Raw genomic sequence first — 13,909 nt, 5'->3', positions numbered from 1 at the left:
AGCACCTGAGTTGGGCCTGTCACTGTGCCCTCAGCGCAGGAGGAGCCCAGAGTCAGGACAGGAGGGGGCTGAGTAGGGAGGGGCAGTGCCTTGTCCTTTGTGCTTACAGAGAACCCGGAAAATAGAAGCTGAAGGGACACCGTCCCGCCCATGGCCTCACCTACCTTCCCTGCAAGTGTCCCCAGCAGACTCCCAAACCAGCTGTCCTGGTCCACCTCGCTGGGGTGTGGCTGCAGAGAGCACAATTAGGAGTTAGGGGGTGTGCAGGGAGAATGAAGGACCTTTCACACCCACCACCCCGTCCCTACCACACACCTGCCACCACGTACAGGCATTGGCTTCCTCTCTGAGGGGAAGGTGATCATGCCAGCCCTGAGTGGCTTTCAGAGAATCTCTGTCTGGCCTATGGGCCCTTCAGCAGCCCCTCAGAGACCCTCCGGGAGTCTATGAGCCCCGGAAATTGCATCGGTGTGTGTTTTCTTAGCATTCATCAGACTCTCAGATACACACAGATTCTAACATAGTTGGGGTCATGGCCTCGCAGAAGTAGCAGAAGTGGGAGTTCAGATACTGGAGGACCCTCCACAGCTTCAGCCCCCGCTCCCAGGACCCTGCCCTCACTCGTGGCTCAATGACCAGGCCTGCTCCAGGGGCCCCTCAGAGAAGCAGAAGCCCACTGATATGTATCAAAGTCCAGTCAAAATTACAAATCAGGGACGCCTGGATGGCTCAGTGGTTGAGCATCTGCTTTCAGCTCCGGGTGTGATCCTGAGGTCCTGGGATCGAGTCCTGCATTGGGCTCCCCACATAGAGCCTGCTTCTCCCTCTGCCTGTGTCCCTGCCTCTCTCTGTGTGTGTGTCTCTCATGAATAAATAGATAAAATCTTTTTTTAAAAAATTACAAATCATTGGGCAGCCTGGGTGGCTCCGAGGTTTGGTGCCACCTTCAGCCCGGGCATGACCCTGGAGACCCGGGATCGAGTCCCACGTCGGGCTCCCTGCATGGAGCCTGCTTCTCCCTCTGCCTGTGTCTCTACCTCTCTACCTCTCTCTTTCTCTCTGTCTTTCATGAATAAATAAATAAAATATTTTTTAAAAAATTACAAATCATTAACGATCTGTCCAGAGACTTCCCAGCCCAACAAAGGCTCTGCCCCGATGTCACAGGCCTCCCAGATGGCCCAGAGAGTTCCCAGAAAGCCAAGTCTGTTGTCTACAACCATTGCCTGGAAAAGCACCAAAGGCCCAACACAGCCTGGTGACACAGTGCAAACAGGAGTACAAAGTTTGATGGATGCTCACGACCCAGGCACTTTGCATGGATTAACTCATTTACTACTCCGGACTGTTCTGAGGGGAGGGTCTCACTACCCTCCACACTGTACACACGCAGAAACCGAGGTTTAAAGGTGTTAAGTAACAGGCTGGAACCACGGGCCAGGAGGTTTTGGAGCCAGACCAAATGGTAGCCCATGCACTCCTTCCCCTTCAGTCCACCAACCCGAGCACGTGTTCTTGGCCTGATTGCACCTGCACCCTTGGGCGCCTCCTCATCCACAACGTGGGGACAACGATGTCTACCCTACCGCTCGCACATGCGATGAGCCAATCCAAGAACACACCTGCACTTTTTAGAAGAAAAATGATAAATACTTGTCATCGCACGTACATGACTTTCAAGAGGTGCCGCAGAATAAACACCTCGTCTTGTTCCTATAACACGATACACTACCTGCCAGAGTCTAGTGGGACATCCAGACTCTGGACATAGGGTAAGATTTTATTAAACTGGGGCAGGGCGTGTGAAATTACAAACCACATAACAAAAATAACAAAACAACAAAAACTGGATGTGCGCACACACCAGTGCACGGCAGGCACTCTGCCCCCAGGCAGTAGCACTGCACACAGGAGATTTGCACGAGACCACGGGAACGGGGAAGGTGTTCGAGTGATGGAGTGGGTGGAACCTCAGTGCCAGTTCCTTTTGAGAGATTTGCTGGACGCCAGCATGTGGCAGGGACGGTCCTGTGTCTGAGATGCAGTGGTGAACGTGGGGTGGCTCTTGTTCTCAAGGGCTCCCTGCGTGGACTTCACGGCTGTGCTCAGAGAGCACAAGTGCTTCTGCCACAAAGGGATCTGGCTTGTCGCTGTGGCATTGTGGGTGCCCCATGTTCTGAGTCCTGAGTCCCCTGAATATGCCGTCCGCCTGTGGGTGCCCCATGTTCTGAGTCCTGAGTCCCCTGAATATGCCTCACATACCGCCTGAATATACCGTCGTCGGTATGTGAGCACGAGCCTGGGGGCCCCAGGATCCTGGGAACCTTGCATGTCTCTGCGGGACCTCACAAGGGGAGGCTGGGAACCAGGCCTGGAAGCAACTAGTTCACAAAGGGTCGGAGCCCCAGACCTCATGCAGAAGCCCTGGGGCAGCCCGGGAGCAGGGCCTGTGAGCACCTGCCGCAGGAAAAGTCTTCCTGCAGAACGATGGGAGCTTCAGGAAACCCCGAGACTTAGGAGGGGGAGACAGGGAGCCTCCACCATGACCAGGAACGACCTCCTGCCAACTGGGTGCATGGGGGCCTAGAGCCAGGCTTTGGTTGATTTAACAGAAACCAGAAAAGAGAAAAGAGATCGGAAGGATAGCTCCTACCACCTAATTGCAGGCTAAGATCCACGCCCTCCACTCGGGCACACGGGCCTTTCTGACACCAACGGTGAGAGAAACGTCGGTGAGAGAAACGTCAGAGAGGAGGCTGGGCCTCTACCCACAGCTGGGTGGGGACGGGGCGGCTCCATCCTCAGGAGTCGCCAGCCCAGAAAGCGCCTGCGGGGCCACTGTCGCGCTGACCCGGGCAGGGCCGCTGCTGGGCACAGCCATGCGCCGTCTGGCTGGGACAGACAATTCTGTCCAGTAAGCTCGTGACCTGAAGCCCAGGCTCAACTGAGCTAAGAGACATTGTATACATATATTTACTGGAGTTAAAATAACACTGAATGAATGAACCCCAGAGCTTCTTGTGCACCTGCAGGAATAGGAGCCAAGGACACAGCACGTCCCCCACCTCACTCAGCCAGGGACCCGAACCTGCAGCCTCCGCATGATCACTCAGGGAGCAGCCCCTTTGTGTGCTGCCTCCCCATGCGCCACCCGGGATGGAGGACGGCAGGCTGAGGACGCAGGTGGGTGAAGGAAGCCACATTCGGCACACTGCTTCCCCCAGCATCGGCCCTGAACTCGCCCCTCCACGGCCCCCCGAGCGGGTGCTCGCCCCAGCACCCCTACACCTCATGTACACAGCTCCAGATCCATCTCTGGCATCTCTGGATGAACTTCCCCTCATGGGTTTCTGTGCTTCCACCATCTGCCCCTGAAAGCTGCACATTACCTGAGAGCGGGGGTCGAACCTCTCCCTCCCACAGCCTTCTCAGTCCTACACAGAACCACCCAAGCACACAGGCCCACTCTGTCTGAGGGTCCCGCCCACGGATGTGGGGGACCGACGGCCCCGCCCTGGGCCCCCCTGTGGCTGTCTCCTCTTCATTGAGAAGGGCCAGAGCCATATTGTAGCCCTGGTGAATAAAATGTTATCATCCTTAATATATAAAGGACTTTTACAAATCAACAAGAAACCATGAATGCCTGCTCTGCGAGCGGGCTATTCTGAAAGATTTCTTACCTCATGTGGGTTTCCAGCTACCCCATCCCCCAACTCCCTGGAACACAAAGCAAGGAGAGAAAAGAAAAAACAGTCAGTAAACAGTACGGCTAATGGCCAGATACTTTCAGGAAGTATTTTACTCTTCTGACAGACTGGCTCCCCACCCCAGACCCTCAATCCCTACTAGCATCAAACACACAAACTGAATTTTTACCCACAGCCTCCCTTCGCTCCCCCACCCGACCCTCCCGGGGTCTATCTAAGATGAGAGCTGCCCAGCCCAGTGGCCCTTCATGAAATCTGAAATGTTCCCCCAGGGGACCTGCCTGTAGGAGTTCCTTTCTCACCCGTTCACTCTCTTCTCCCCTGGGGACCCAGCTCTGTGAATCCCTATAGACACTGTGACTGGACAATGAGCCAGCAGGCCTACAGGCCATGTGTGCATGCAAACATGCACATGGAGTGTGGTTAATGTGTGTGTATGTGCAGTGTGTGCAAGGTGTGTGTGTGCCTGTATGTGTATGTGTGTGATGTGTGTACATGTATCTATGTGGGGTGCATATGTGTCTGGAGTGTCTGTGCATGGGTGTGTGCACTGTATATGGTGTTGCGCAGGGGTGTGTGGTGTGGGAGGGTAAGTGTGTGGCATGCACATGCATATGTATGTATGTGTATGATGTGTGTGCAGGGTGTGTGGTGTGGATGTGTGTGGTGTGTGCAGTGTGTATGCATGTGTGGTATGCATGTGCATGGCATGTACCAAGGTGGTGGTGCTCCCTCTGAATCCCACTCCCTGGGCCCAGGGCCATCTCTGCTGGAGGAAAACCCTTTGCCCAGATGTCACTAGAGCTCCTTCTTTCCAGCCTTGACCTGTTCTAAGCAAACAGCCTGGTGTCCTACAGACCCAAGGGGGCAGGACAAGGACAACGGGTGAAGGACCCGTGGGAACTGGGAGTTTCAGACTCCCTCTGGGACACAGAAGCTGAGCCAGTTATGTCACAATAGCGAGGGGGCCCTGCACCTGCCAGGCTACTTGTGCCCCCCACCCAGGCACTCAACCCCCTTGGCACTGCAGCTTTCACGGGATGCGCACAGGGCCTTGGCCTTCTTCTGTGAGAACACCCTCAAGCAGAAGTCCCCATCCTGGAAGGGCTCGAAGGTAGATGGCACCAGCAGGTACTCCCCCGGGGGCAGCAGCAGCCGGCTGGACACCTCCCGCAGGTTGGCATGGGCGCTGGAGCGTGCAAAGGGCTGGCGGCCCAAGAAGAAATTCTGGCCCAGGGGTGTGTCCGCAGGGCTCTCCAGCTGCACAGAGCAGGGCAGGGTTAGTGTCCCTCCAAACGGTGGAGGACGGTGGCTCAAGAGCTGGGCTTACAGTCTGATTTGGGGATGGCTGATTATTAACACTGGGCCAAGAATCAGGAGGACTCATCTATGTCCCTCAGTGGGGGTATCTGGGGCACTTCTGACACCAGGCCCTGAGGGAGGCACTGACCCCATTGATGCCACAATGGTCAGACCCCTTGCCCCCTCCCCGGTTAAGTGAAGGGGCACAGAGCAGGGTCTCTGCACATGGCACTTTTCACTGGTGTGTCCTCAGGAACCACCATCAACCCCCCAGACTCTTCTCTGCAGCTGAGGAGCTCAAGCCTGTGGCTGGTGGTGGGGTGAGGGGGAGCTGAAATCCTGCTGCTCAAGCAGAAGCCGCCAGAAAGGCCTGCTCACCGCTGCCTCTGGGAGAGTGTTTTGCAAACTGACCGGGCCATCAATCTGGGAGGCCAAGGAGGCAGGTGAGGCGTGGAGCCAGCCCCCACCCCCCAGGCTTCTGGCTCTATATGGAAGGAGGATGCACCCCATTACCCCTCTGCTTGGTGGTGGGAGTGGCTGGTGTGTGACGCAGGCTAATTAGTGCTGATGCACTAATGGTGCATAATGGTCATTATGGTGAGCGAGCCTCCTGTGGGTGGTGCTGTGTCTTTATGACCAATTTCCTCAAGACGCCTGTGTCAAGAGGGCAGGTGCTGACCTGGAACGCCCACCCCAGAGGGGATCATGTCCACCCACGGTCACCAGACCCTCTTAGGATCACAGATCTGGTACAAGGGGGAAGAAAGCAGGGCCACCTGCCTCCAGTGCCCTGATCAGGGCTCCTCAGGGACCTCCAGCCAGCCCCCTCTGCCCTGGGTCCAAGGGCAGCCAACACACTTGAGACCCCCTGAAAACTCCCATATTCTGGGCCAGAGAATGCTGGAGGGTCATCCAGCAAGGCCACAGCCGAGGGGGGAGGAGGAGACCAGCAGGGAAAGGTGCTCCCTGGAGCCCAGAAAGGGAAGCCCACTGTTTCCCAGGGTTGGGAAAGGGCCACACAGTTCTCGAGAAGGCCCCGGATGGGGCAGATTAAGGAGCCCTGTTTGGGGGGCCAGCGTGGGGTTGGGGGGCACTCCCAGGGAAACCACCAGCCCCTGGCCCCGACTCAGCTGGGAGCAACAGTGCAGGCAGGACAGGGGCGAAGGCCAGTGGCCCTCAAAGTGTGGCCCAGGGCCAGTCTGAGCCTGGGGGATGTGTTAGACACCAGAGTGTGGGGCTCACCCCAGCCCTGCCTTGTCAGGAGCTCTAGGGCTGGGTGGGCCCATGCATGGCACTTTCACAAACCCAGGGATCCTACTGCCTGAGCACAGAATCCACAGCAACACATGAAACCCCGGGAGACACACCATGTGTGCACATAACCATGTCTCACACACAAAGAAGACATTTCCAATGAGAACCACATCCCCAGACACGACGCAGATTTGATTCGTTATTTCCTCATGGCAAAGAGGTGTGTGCCCCCAATCCTCCGTGCCACCTCCAACTGACCTCTATGACCTATGACATGTGTTCGGGAGCCCACGGCAGGCAGACCAGGAGTCCTTACACCAAGCACCCACTGGGTCCCGAGCAGGTGCTAGCCGAGTGTGAGGACCCAGGAAAGCGGGGGTAGGATGCAGCGGGCAAACACACCTCCGCGCAGTCAAGGCTGTCATCCCCAGGGGGGGTCAGTGCTTCCAACCCCAGCTGCATGCAGGAACCCCAGGGACTCTGCTGTAGCATGTCTGGGATGCAGCCTGCACATGGAGATGTCCCCTGGCTCGCCAGGGAGGCCAGAACGCATGGGCCAGACTTTGCGTGAGCCTGGCCAGCGCCTCCCTCCCTGCCCCGGAGGTGCCGTCCGTCTGGGGCTCTCCCTTCAACCAGTCAGACACGTGGGGAGCCGGGGAGGTCCAGTGGCAGCAGGAACCCTGGTGTCAAGTACGATAATGATGGTGTGTCACTGAGGAGACATGGGAAGAGCCGGGATCCAAAAGGATAAAGTTGGTGCTTCCTTCTCTTATCAGAGATCAGGACATTTGCTTCTGTTCCTACACAGAGAGGAGCCCGGGGCGAGCAGTAACCGCCTGTTCAGGTCAGACTACTGCGTACTGCATAGGTTACCACAATCCCCTCCTGGGGGGCCAGTGGGGGCACTGGCACTGTCTCTGCCACCTACCAGGGTCATCAGCTCAGCAGATGGTGTGGGAAAACGGGAAAACCAATGTCCCTCAGAGCGAGAGGCCGCTGCTGCCAGTCATCTCCGAAGGCCACCAAGCCACTTCTTCCCCCCATCGGGAGCTTGGGGAACCCACCAGGCAGGTCACAGAGACAGCACGGCCCTCCCTCAATGCTGTGCAACCCTCCCCCTCCCCACATCTTGCAGACAGGAAGCGCACTTCTAACCTGGGACAGTCCTGGATGACCTGCGAGGCCGTCTACACCTGAGAAATCCGAAGGGAGAAGGGATCTCGTTTTGTACTTTATGTTCTAGTTATATGATGGCCAGGACCCCATGTTCTGCAGGACTAATAACGGGGGCTCGATGAGAGCAAACACCTCCCTGACCTGCATGCCCGGACACAGACCCAAAGCAGTGAAGCCAAAGGAAGGAGAGGGACAGTCACCTCAGAAAAACACAATCCTAAGCCCCAAAGACAGGCCTGCCTGGCCTGAGTCTGTTGTCACAGCAGGAAGACTATAGGGACGGAGCAGCACAGACACATGGGGCTCTGTGGCCTTTGGGGCATCAGCGCTGCTCCCTAATGGGTGACAGGCTTTCAACCTACACAGGTATCCACTCTTGGGACTCCCAAAGCCTTAGGAGTCAGTTACAAGGTCACAGAATGGTGCCCCCCACAACTCCAGATGACCCCTCATGACCCCAGGTGCCCCCTACACTCCAGGTGCCCCCTATAACCTCAGGTGCCCACTACAGCACCAGGTGACCCCTATGGCCCCAGGTGCTCCCCATGACCCCAGGTGCCCCATGACCCCAGATGACCCTACAACCCCAGATGCCCCCCACAAACCCAGGTGCCCCCCTATGACTCCAGGTGCCTCCACAGTCTAGGGGCCCCCATGACCCCAGATGATCCCTGCGACCCCACGTACCCCTATGAACCTAGGTGCCCTCTATGACCCCAGGTCCCCCTACAACCAACGAGACTGGACACCTAACTAAACTCCTCCAGGGGTGGAAAGTTAACCCAGATCATCTGTAACCACCAGGGTCATAGCCATGAGGTGACCCGCCTGACACCCCTGCTGTCACAAGGAAGGTGACCTTGCCTGAACCCACCCAGTGCTCGCTAGGACGTCCCCTTGTGCCTCTAGAAGTCCTTCACTTTGTGCGGCTCCCAGCAGCTCCTCCCTCCCGCTGAATGGGATGCCGCCGTTCACAAGTCCCTGCGTAAAGCCAGCAAGAGCTTTAAAGTCCACTCAGGTGGCTTTTGCTTTTCAGCAGCACCCGGGCGCGGGAAGCGTGTGCCTCGGCTTACAGCACAGCGCTGCGCAGAGCCGACGCTCACTAAAGCACGGTGCACGGACTCGCGATCCTCAGGGCTTCCCAGGGCCCTGTCCCCACGAGCAGAGGATCTGGGCTGGCGCTGCGCTCGCTCTAGGTGAGGCGGAGGGCCAAGCTGGCGCAAACCGCAGCGCAGCTTCTTTATTTGAAAATCTTTTCTCCTGCCATCAAGCCACCAATTATTTTTCGTCGTGCCTTCTTCCACCACAAAAGACACACACACATCACAACCTGGACTCAAAAGCCCTAAGTTCTAGGACAGGAGGAAAAAAAGGGGCAGGAGGTGGTATGAGCTTGGTGATCAGCAGCTTACGCCAATGCCTCTCTTCCAAGCATTGATTTGTCCCCAGGGGTCGGGCCTCCAGCCAGCTCTCATTCTGCCTCATTAAAATTGTCTTTTCATCAAGAAATTCTCTCTTAACAAAATTACATGAAAACAACCACCACAATCCCCTCCGAAATTTGTTATAAGGAGTCTTTGCCTATATAAAAATGGGGACTACAATTGGCTCCTGGCAAGGTTTCTCACTCCCCCAAAGCCTTACTTTAACCCATCTGTGAGGCTGTGGAGTCGTCCAGGGGTCATGGCCCGTGAGCACCGCAGCCTGGGCCAGAGCTGGGGTCCCCCACCCAGAGCCACCAGAACCGAAGTCAGCCGTGTGACTCCCCTCACCCCAGCCATGCCCATGTGTCCCAGGGAGAGTCTCAAGGTTGCCCAGTGTGAGAAGAAAGGACTGTCTCTGACCCCCCCCATACACAGCCTCCCTTTCCCACTCGAATGCCTTGTGCCCCATAATCTTGGCTCCTGTCCCCTGAGATGCCAATACTTGAAAGTTGAGTAAGTGCATTAACACTGAGCCCTCAATGACAGGCAAGTTTTAAGGAATTGCAAAACTGAATGTTAACAGCACAGATATAAGCAGAGGAATGAACCTCTAAAGGTGGAATTCAGGCCTTGGGAAGGCCATTGGGAGTGGCATTTAGGGGAGCAAGAGGAGGAACGTTCAAGTGATAGGAGAGATACACCCTGATTACTGGCCAACACAGTCCAGCCAAAGACATCTGGTGTGAAATGAAGGGTGACCCAGCTCCAAGTACCTTGTAGACAGCGTAGCCAATGCTGAGCATGCCCTGTCCTGTACTCTTCTGTCGCCTGCAATTCTTCTGCATCAGACCCAGCAGAACCGTGCAGTGGGGTTTGCTAACACATCCCTCCTGGCTGTCGTCCACCTCGTCCAGATGGATTTTGAACTGGGGATTGGTCCAGTAAGTGGCTGGAGGTCGCCGGGAGATGGTGGTTTCCCAATGGGGACGAGGAGGTGGGAGGAACACAAGGGAAGAACCTTGGTCATCCCAGAGAACACACAGCTAGCAGGAAGCAGGCCTTAGTGAGTTTCCTCTACAGGGTGGTCGGGCTGGGTCCTGCCCCTGCCCCCACACCACCAGACACATCCCGCAGCATCCAGAAACTTTGCATGGGTCCATCTGCTCACGAGGGCCTGGAACAAGCTTGACTGGAAATATCCAAGGTCTGATGGCCCTAGGGCTTCCCTGGGGCTCTCATAACTAACCCCTGGGTCTTCTGGGGGACATGGTTAACAGCCTCCGTTCTTAGTGTTGGCCCGTGAAAGACGACCCCCCCCCCCAGGGGAGGAAGGGAGGTCTCGGGGTGGGGAGTCACATCCTTGGAGGCCTCTGCTGACAGGCTATATGGACAGCCTGTCTGGTGGGTGTCTGTCCCCTCACAAAAAGGGCCCCTGCCCCAGATCACGGCCCGAAGCAGCCCTGGGCGTGACTCTCGGTCCCTCGGCCAAGGGCCTCCCCAGATGGCCACCACATGAAGACACACTCCCTCAGAGTAAGTCACTGAGTATGCAGGAGGGAGAATGGTGATTAAGAAGCATACCTGCCATACCACCTACAGGTATTTTAAAAGACTGCTTCCCTGCAAAGATAACTTTTTAAAACTCCCTCAAAACAGCAAAGATGACTTTTTAAAACTCCCTCTACATAAGCCAAGGCACACAGAGATCAAATGGGTCACTCGAGGGCACACGGCCCCTCTAGCAGTCAAGCAGCAGAGCATAACTGAAGACAAGTCTGGCAGGCATCTGCACAAGGGGCCTCAAGAATTCAATCCTGATGTGTCCTGGTTGCGGGGGACAGACCAGGGTGCGGGGTCCTCGCATCCTCTACATAAGAGAAACTCGATGAGATAATGAGCCATGCACAAGTGACCACGAAGCCCTGGCTGTTCACGATAATATGACATCAATCCCACCTTCCCGGAATGTCCACGTGCAGCTTGTTTGTTGAGGGCACAGGTGTGTGGCTCCTAAGGTCAGTCTCCGGAGCTTCCAGAGGAGACGGACGCGCTCTGGGATTTTGCACACTGCCATCATCACCAGAGGGCAGGAAGAGTCGGTCTTCCCGCAGACAGACAGACAGACCGCTGTCCGCTCAGGTTGGGTAGTGATGGTGATTCTGCGCGGACGCCTCAGGCGCCGCTGACAGCTCCGGGCTCTCAAAGCCATTCAGGCACATTCCTGCCCATTTTCTAAGAGCTCGCTAATGGCGAGCATATTTTAATTTCTCCCAAATGCAACATCACTGCAACCTCTACATTTTTTGTTTACTCCTTCACAGAAAAGGAAGAAGAGAATGAGCCATAAAAATAATGCACCCCGGGGATCCCTGGGTGGCGCAGCGGTTTGGCGTCTGTCTTTGGCCCAGGGCGCGATCCTGGAGACCCGAGATCGAATCCCACGTCGGGCTCCCGGTGCATGGAGCCTGCTTCTCCCTCTGCCTGTGTCTCTGCCTCTCTCTCTCTGTGTGTGACTATCATAAATAAATAAAAATTAAAAAAAAATAATGCACTCCATTTGTAGAGAACACCACCGGTTTACAAAGCGCCTTCCGCGGTGGGTACTAACACCGCATCAGGAGGATCAAGAAATAGCTGAGAGGAAGGAAAGGACGCTCCCAGGGCCCCTGCTGTGCAGCCCAGCAAGCGGCCCACACTCGCTGCTGCCCCCGGGAGTAGAGCTTTGGGCTGGACGGGGGACGAAGGAAGACACGGTGGTCAGGACCCAGGCCTGCATCTGTGTGGGATTTTATTATGGCCGAGCACAGCCCTGCAGAGCTCCGAGCACCTCTGTCTGGAGCCTGTACAGTCTAAACCAGCAGCATCAGAGAGGGAGGGTGAGGGCTGGGCAGCTGGGGGAGGGGGGAGGGGGGAGGGGTGGGCTTCGGTTTCCTTCCTTTCTCCTTAGAGGTGGGGTCAGTCAGAGTCTTCCTCCCACGGCCTTGGCCTGCAGCGACCTAGGAGGAGCCTGTGTGCAGACGTATCCCTGCTGGCAGATGAACCCAGGAGGACTCCCCACCGCAGCGAGGCCCTTGCGCAGGCTGACGGCCACGCCAGTGCAGAGGCCACGGTTGTGCCAGACTGTCCTCATGGTCGTGGAGCTCCTGTGACAGCGGGGCTACCCAGCCAGGCCCCCACTCCACCCCCACTCCTGACAGCGCTCTCTGGCTGGATGTGCTCTACTGAGGCAGCAGAGAGGCTGGAGCTCAGGGGAACCCGTGTCCACCAGGGGACCGGGAGAAGCCCAAGAAAGGAGCAGGCCTAGTAGAGGAAGTACATCTTTGGGGGCAGGGACAGGTGGGGGGAGTGTGGACACCTGAATGCACAGAAGCTACAGAATGCTGTTAGCTGAGCTCAGGCCTCAGGTGGGGGGCTGCAGCCTCTGCCCCCTGCTGCCCTGGCCTCCCCCCAAGCCGGGCAATACCTCACCTGGGAAGTTCCAGCAGGTAAGGCAGGTGAGCCCCAGCTACCTGCCCCCCCACCTTACCTGGAAAGTTCGCACAGCCCCCAGCACTGGAGCCCCGTGTCCAGCGGCCGTTGAACAGAACCAGGTTCCATTTGTGCAGCTCCTCACTGCTCAGGGAGTCTGGGGACAAGTTGCAGATCTCCAGCCGAGAGAACTGGCCCAGGAAATCCAAAAATGACATCCTGGGGGCAGAGGGACCAGAGGGCTATGGGTCTGCAGGCCAGGACTATGGGAGAGGGGGGTATACCTGCTGGCCCTGGACAGAGCAAAGCCTGCCAGGCCGCTGTCCACATCCCCAGCCACTGTCGGAGTCTCTGTTTTATCAGAGCCCCCATCACACATCTAACGACCGGGCACAGGGACCAAGCCATAAATGGCCCCTGCCCCTGGGGTTGGGCACCTCAGAGCCTGCAGAGGCATCCTCCCATTTAACTCAGTCCAGCAGAGATGTCCTACCACCAAGCCCTGTCCAAGGGGCATCCCTGTTATCTGCCCTAACTCAGCAGTGAAGGAAGTCACCCTGTCTCGGGGCTAAGCCCAACTCAGAGAGAGGTCAGTAGTGTTCTCTGCCTCGATGGAACCCAGATGGCACAGTGGCAATGCTTCGGACACACAGGCCCAGAAGTCGGACCACACAGGGCAAAAGGGGGAAGAAGGGAAGCCCCCAGTGGGAACCACATCTTCGAGTTCCCGATCCCCCTGTCAGACTGTGAAGGCCGGCCCCCGCAGACCACGCTCACCAGAACTCCCCATCCTCGGCTCTCCGGTCCAGCTCCTCCTTCTGCCTGGGGTCTATGTCGTTCCACTCTGGTGCACTGGGGGAAAGCATAAAACTAAAATTTTTAAAAAGCAAGGCAGAGACAGCCATCTGTGAAAGTTTTGCTGCAGTCCCTGCTGCTTAGGGCAGCTAGACGTCCCCGAGGGCCAGAGATGGATAGGAGCCAAACCCCAGTGGGCAGGGGTAGGTCAGATGAATGGGGTGGGTGGCACTCACCCCACCCTGCGCCCAGGGAGGGACACAGACCAAGGACATGGACTCCAGCAGTGCAGCAGGGACTTGCCCTGATTTCACTCCCGAAGAACCTTCCATTTCTAATAGATACCAAGGCCCTGATGACAGGGCCAGAGTCCAAGACTGGAGGCATGAGAGTGCCTGTCTGGGGCACGGGCAGGTAGCCCATGGGCACGTCCACCAGCAGGTTGTCGTTCTGGGCACATGCACACCATCCACGTCCCGAGCCACTGACAGTGGCATTCAGGCCCAGTCGGGTGGCAATGTCCCTCAAGTCATGTCACCCATGAGCCCTCCCACTGGTGGCCTTTCTGTGGCAATACTCACTACTTCATTCAAACACCATCTCCAGCACCTGACCTTTACCAATCAAGGTTTCTTCAAGTATGTGTGCAAGTCTAGGAACTGAGCAGTATCAAGACCCATCTTAAAAAAACAGCCCCTGGGCAGCCCTGGTGGCTCAGAGGGTTAGCGCTGCCTTCAGTCCAGGGCGTGATCCTGGGGACCAGGGATCGAGTCCCACATCAGG

The 13,909-nt window shown here is 56.8% G+C and overlaps 1 protein-coding gene and 1 long non-coding RNA gene across 16 annotated transcripts in view; one reads left to right on the top strand and one right to left on the bottom strand.

Annotated features, from left to right (window-relative positions):
* CAPN8 (calpain 8) overlaps nt 1–13,909 on the bottom strand; it is a 43,548-nt gene that overhangs the window by 8,186 nt on the left and 21,453 nt on the right. For all 6 annotated transcript variants that reach the window (XR_005362330.1, XR_005362329.1, XR_005362328.1 and 3 more), the window contains exons 8-13: nt 13,109–13,183; nt 12,390–12,550; nt 9,637–9,812; nt 4,756–4,967; nt 3,681–3,717; nt 165–230 (exon numbers count right to left, since the gene is read on the bottom strand). Coding sequence is in view for 3 of the 6 variants with exons in the window: in XM_038542898.1 (XP_038398826.1) it covers nt 165–230; nt 3,681–3,717; nt 4,756–4,967; nt 9,637–9,812; nt 12,390–12,550; nt 13,109–13,183 (727 nt within the window). In the remaining 3 variants the exon portion in view is untranslated. The remainder of the gene's footprint in view (nt 1–164; nt 231–3,680; nt 3,718–4,755; nt 4,968–9,636; nt 9,813–12,389; nt 12,551–13,108; nt 13,184–13,909) is intronic.
* On the top strand, nt 4,666–11,241 carry LOC119872561. 10 transcript variants are annotated; one of them, XR_005362337.1, is made up of 6 exons: nt 4,666–4,883; nt 5,263–5,452; nt 7,040–7,107; nt 7,399–7,805; nt 8,476–8,635; nt 11,185–11,238. It is a non-coding gene; the product is annotated as an uncharacterized LOC119872561 (long non-coding RNA). The 10 variants fall into 10 exon arrangements; XR_005362336.1 differs by lacking the exon at nt 11,185–11,238 and having other exon boundaries at nt 4,669–4,883; nt 7,072–7,107; nt 8,476–8,822; XR_005362332.1 differs by lacking the exon at nt 11,185–11,238 and having other exon boundaries at nt 4,669–4,883; nt 8,476–8,822.

Source organism: Canis lupus, chromosome 7 (assembly GCF_011100685.1).
Source record: "Canis lupus familiaris isolate Mischka breed German Shepherd chromosome 7, alternate assembly UU_Cfam_GSD_1.0, whole genome shotgun sequence".
Lineage (NCBI taxonomy): Eukaryota > Metazoa > Chordata > Mammalia > Carnivora > Canidae > Canis > Canis lupus.
The sequence above is the reverse complement of the archived record's forward strand: the minus strand, read 5'-3'. Positions and strand labels throughout refer to the sequence as shown.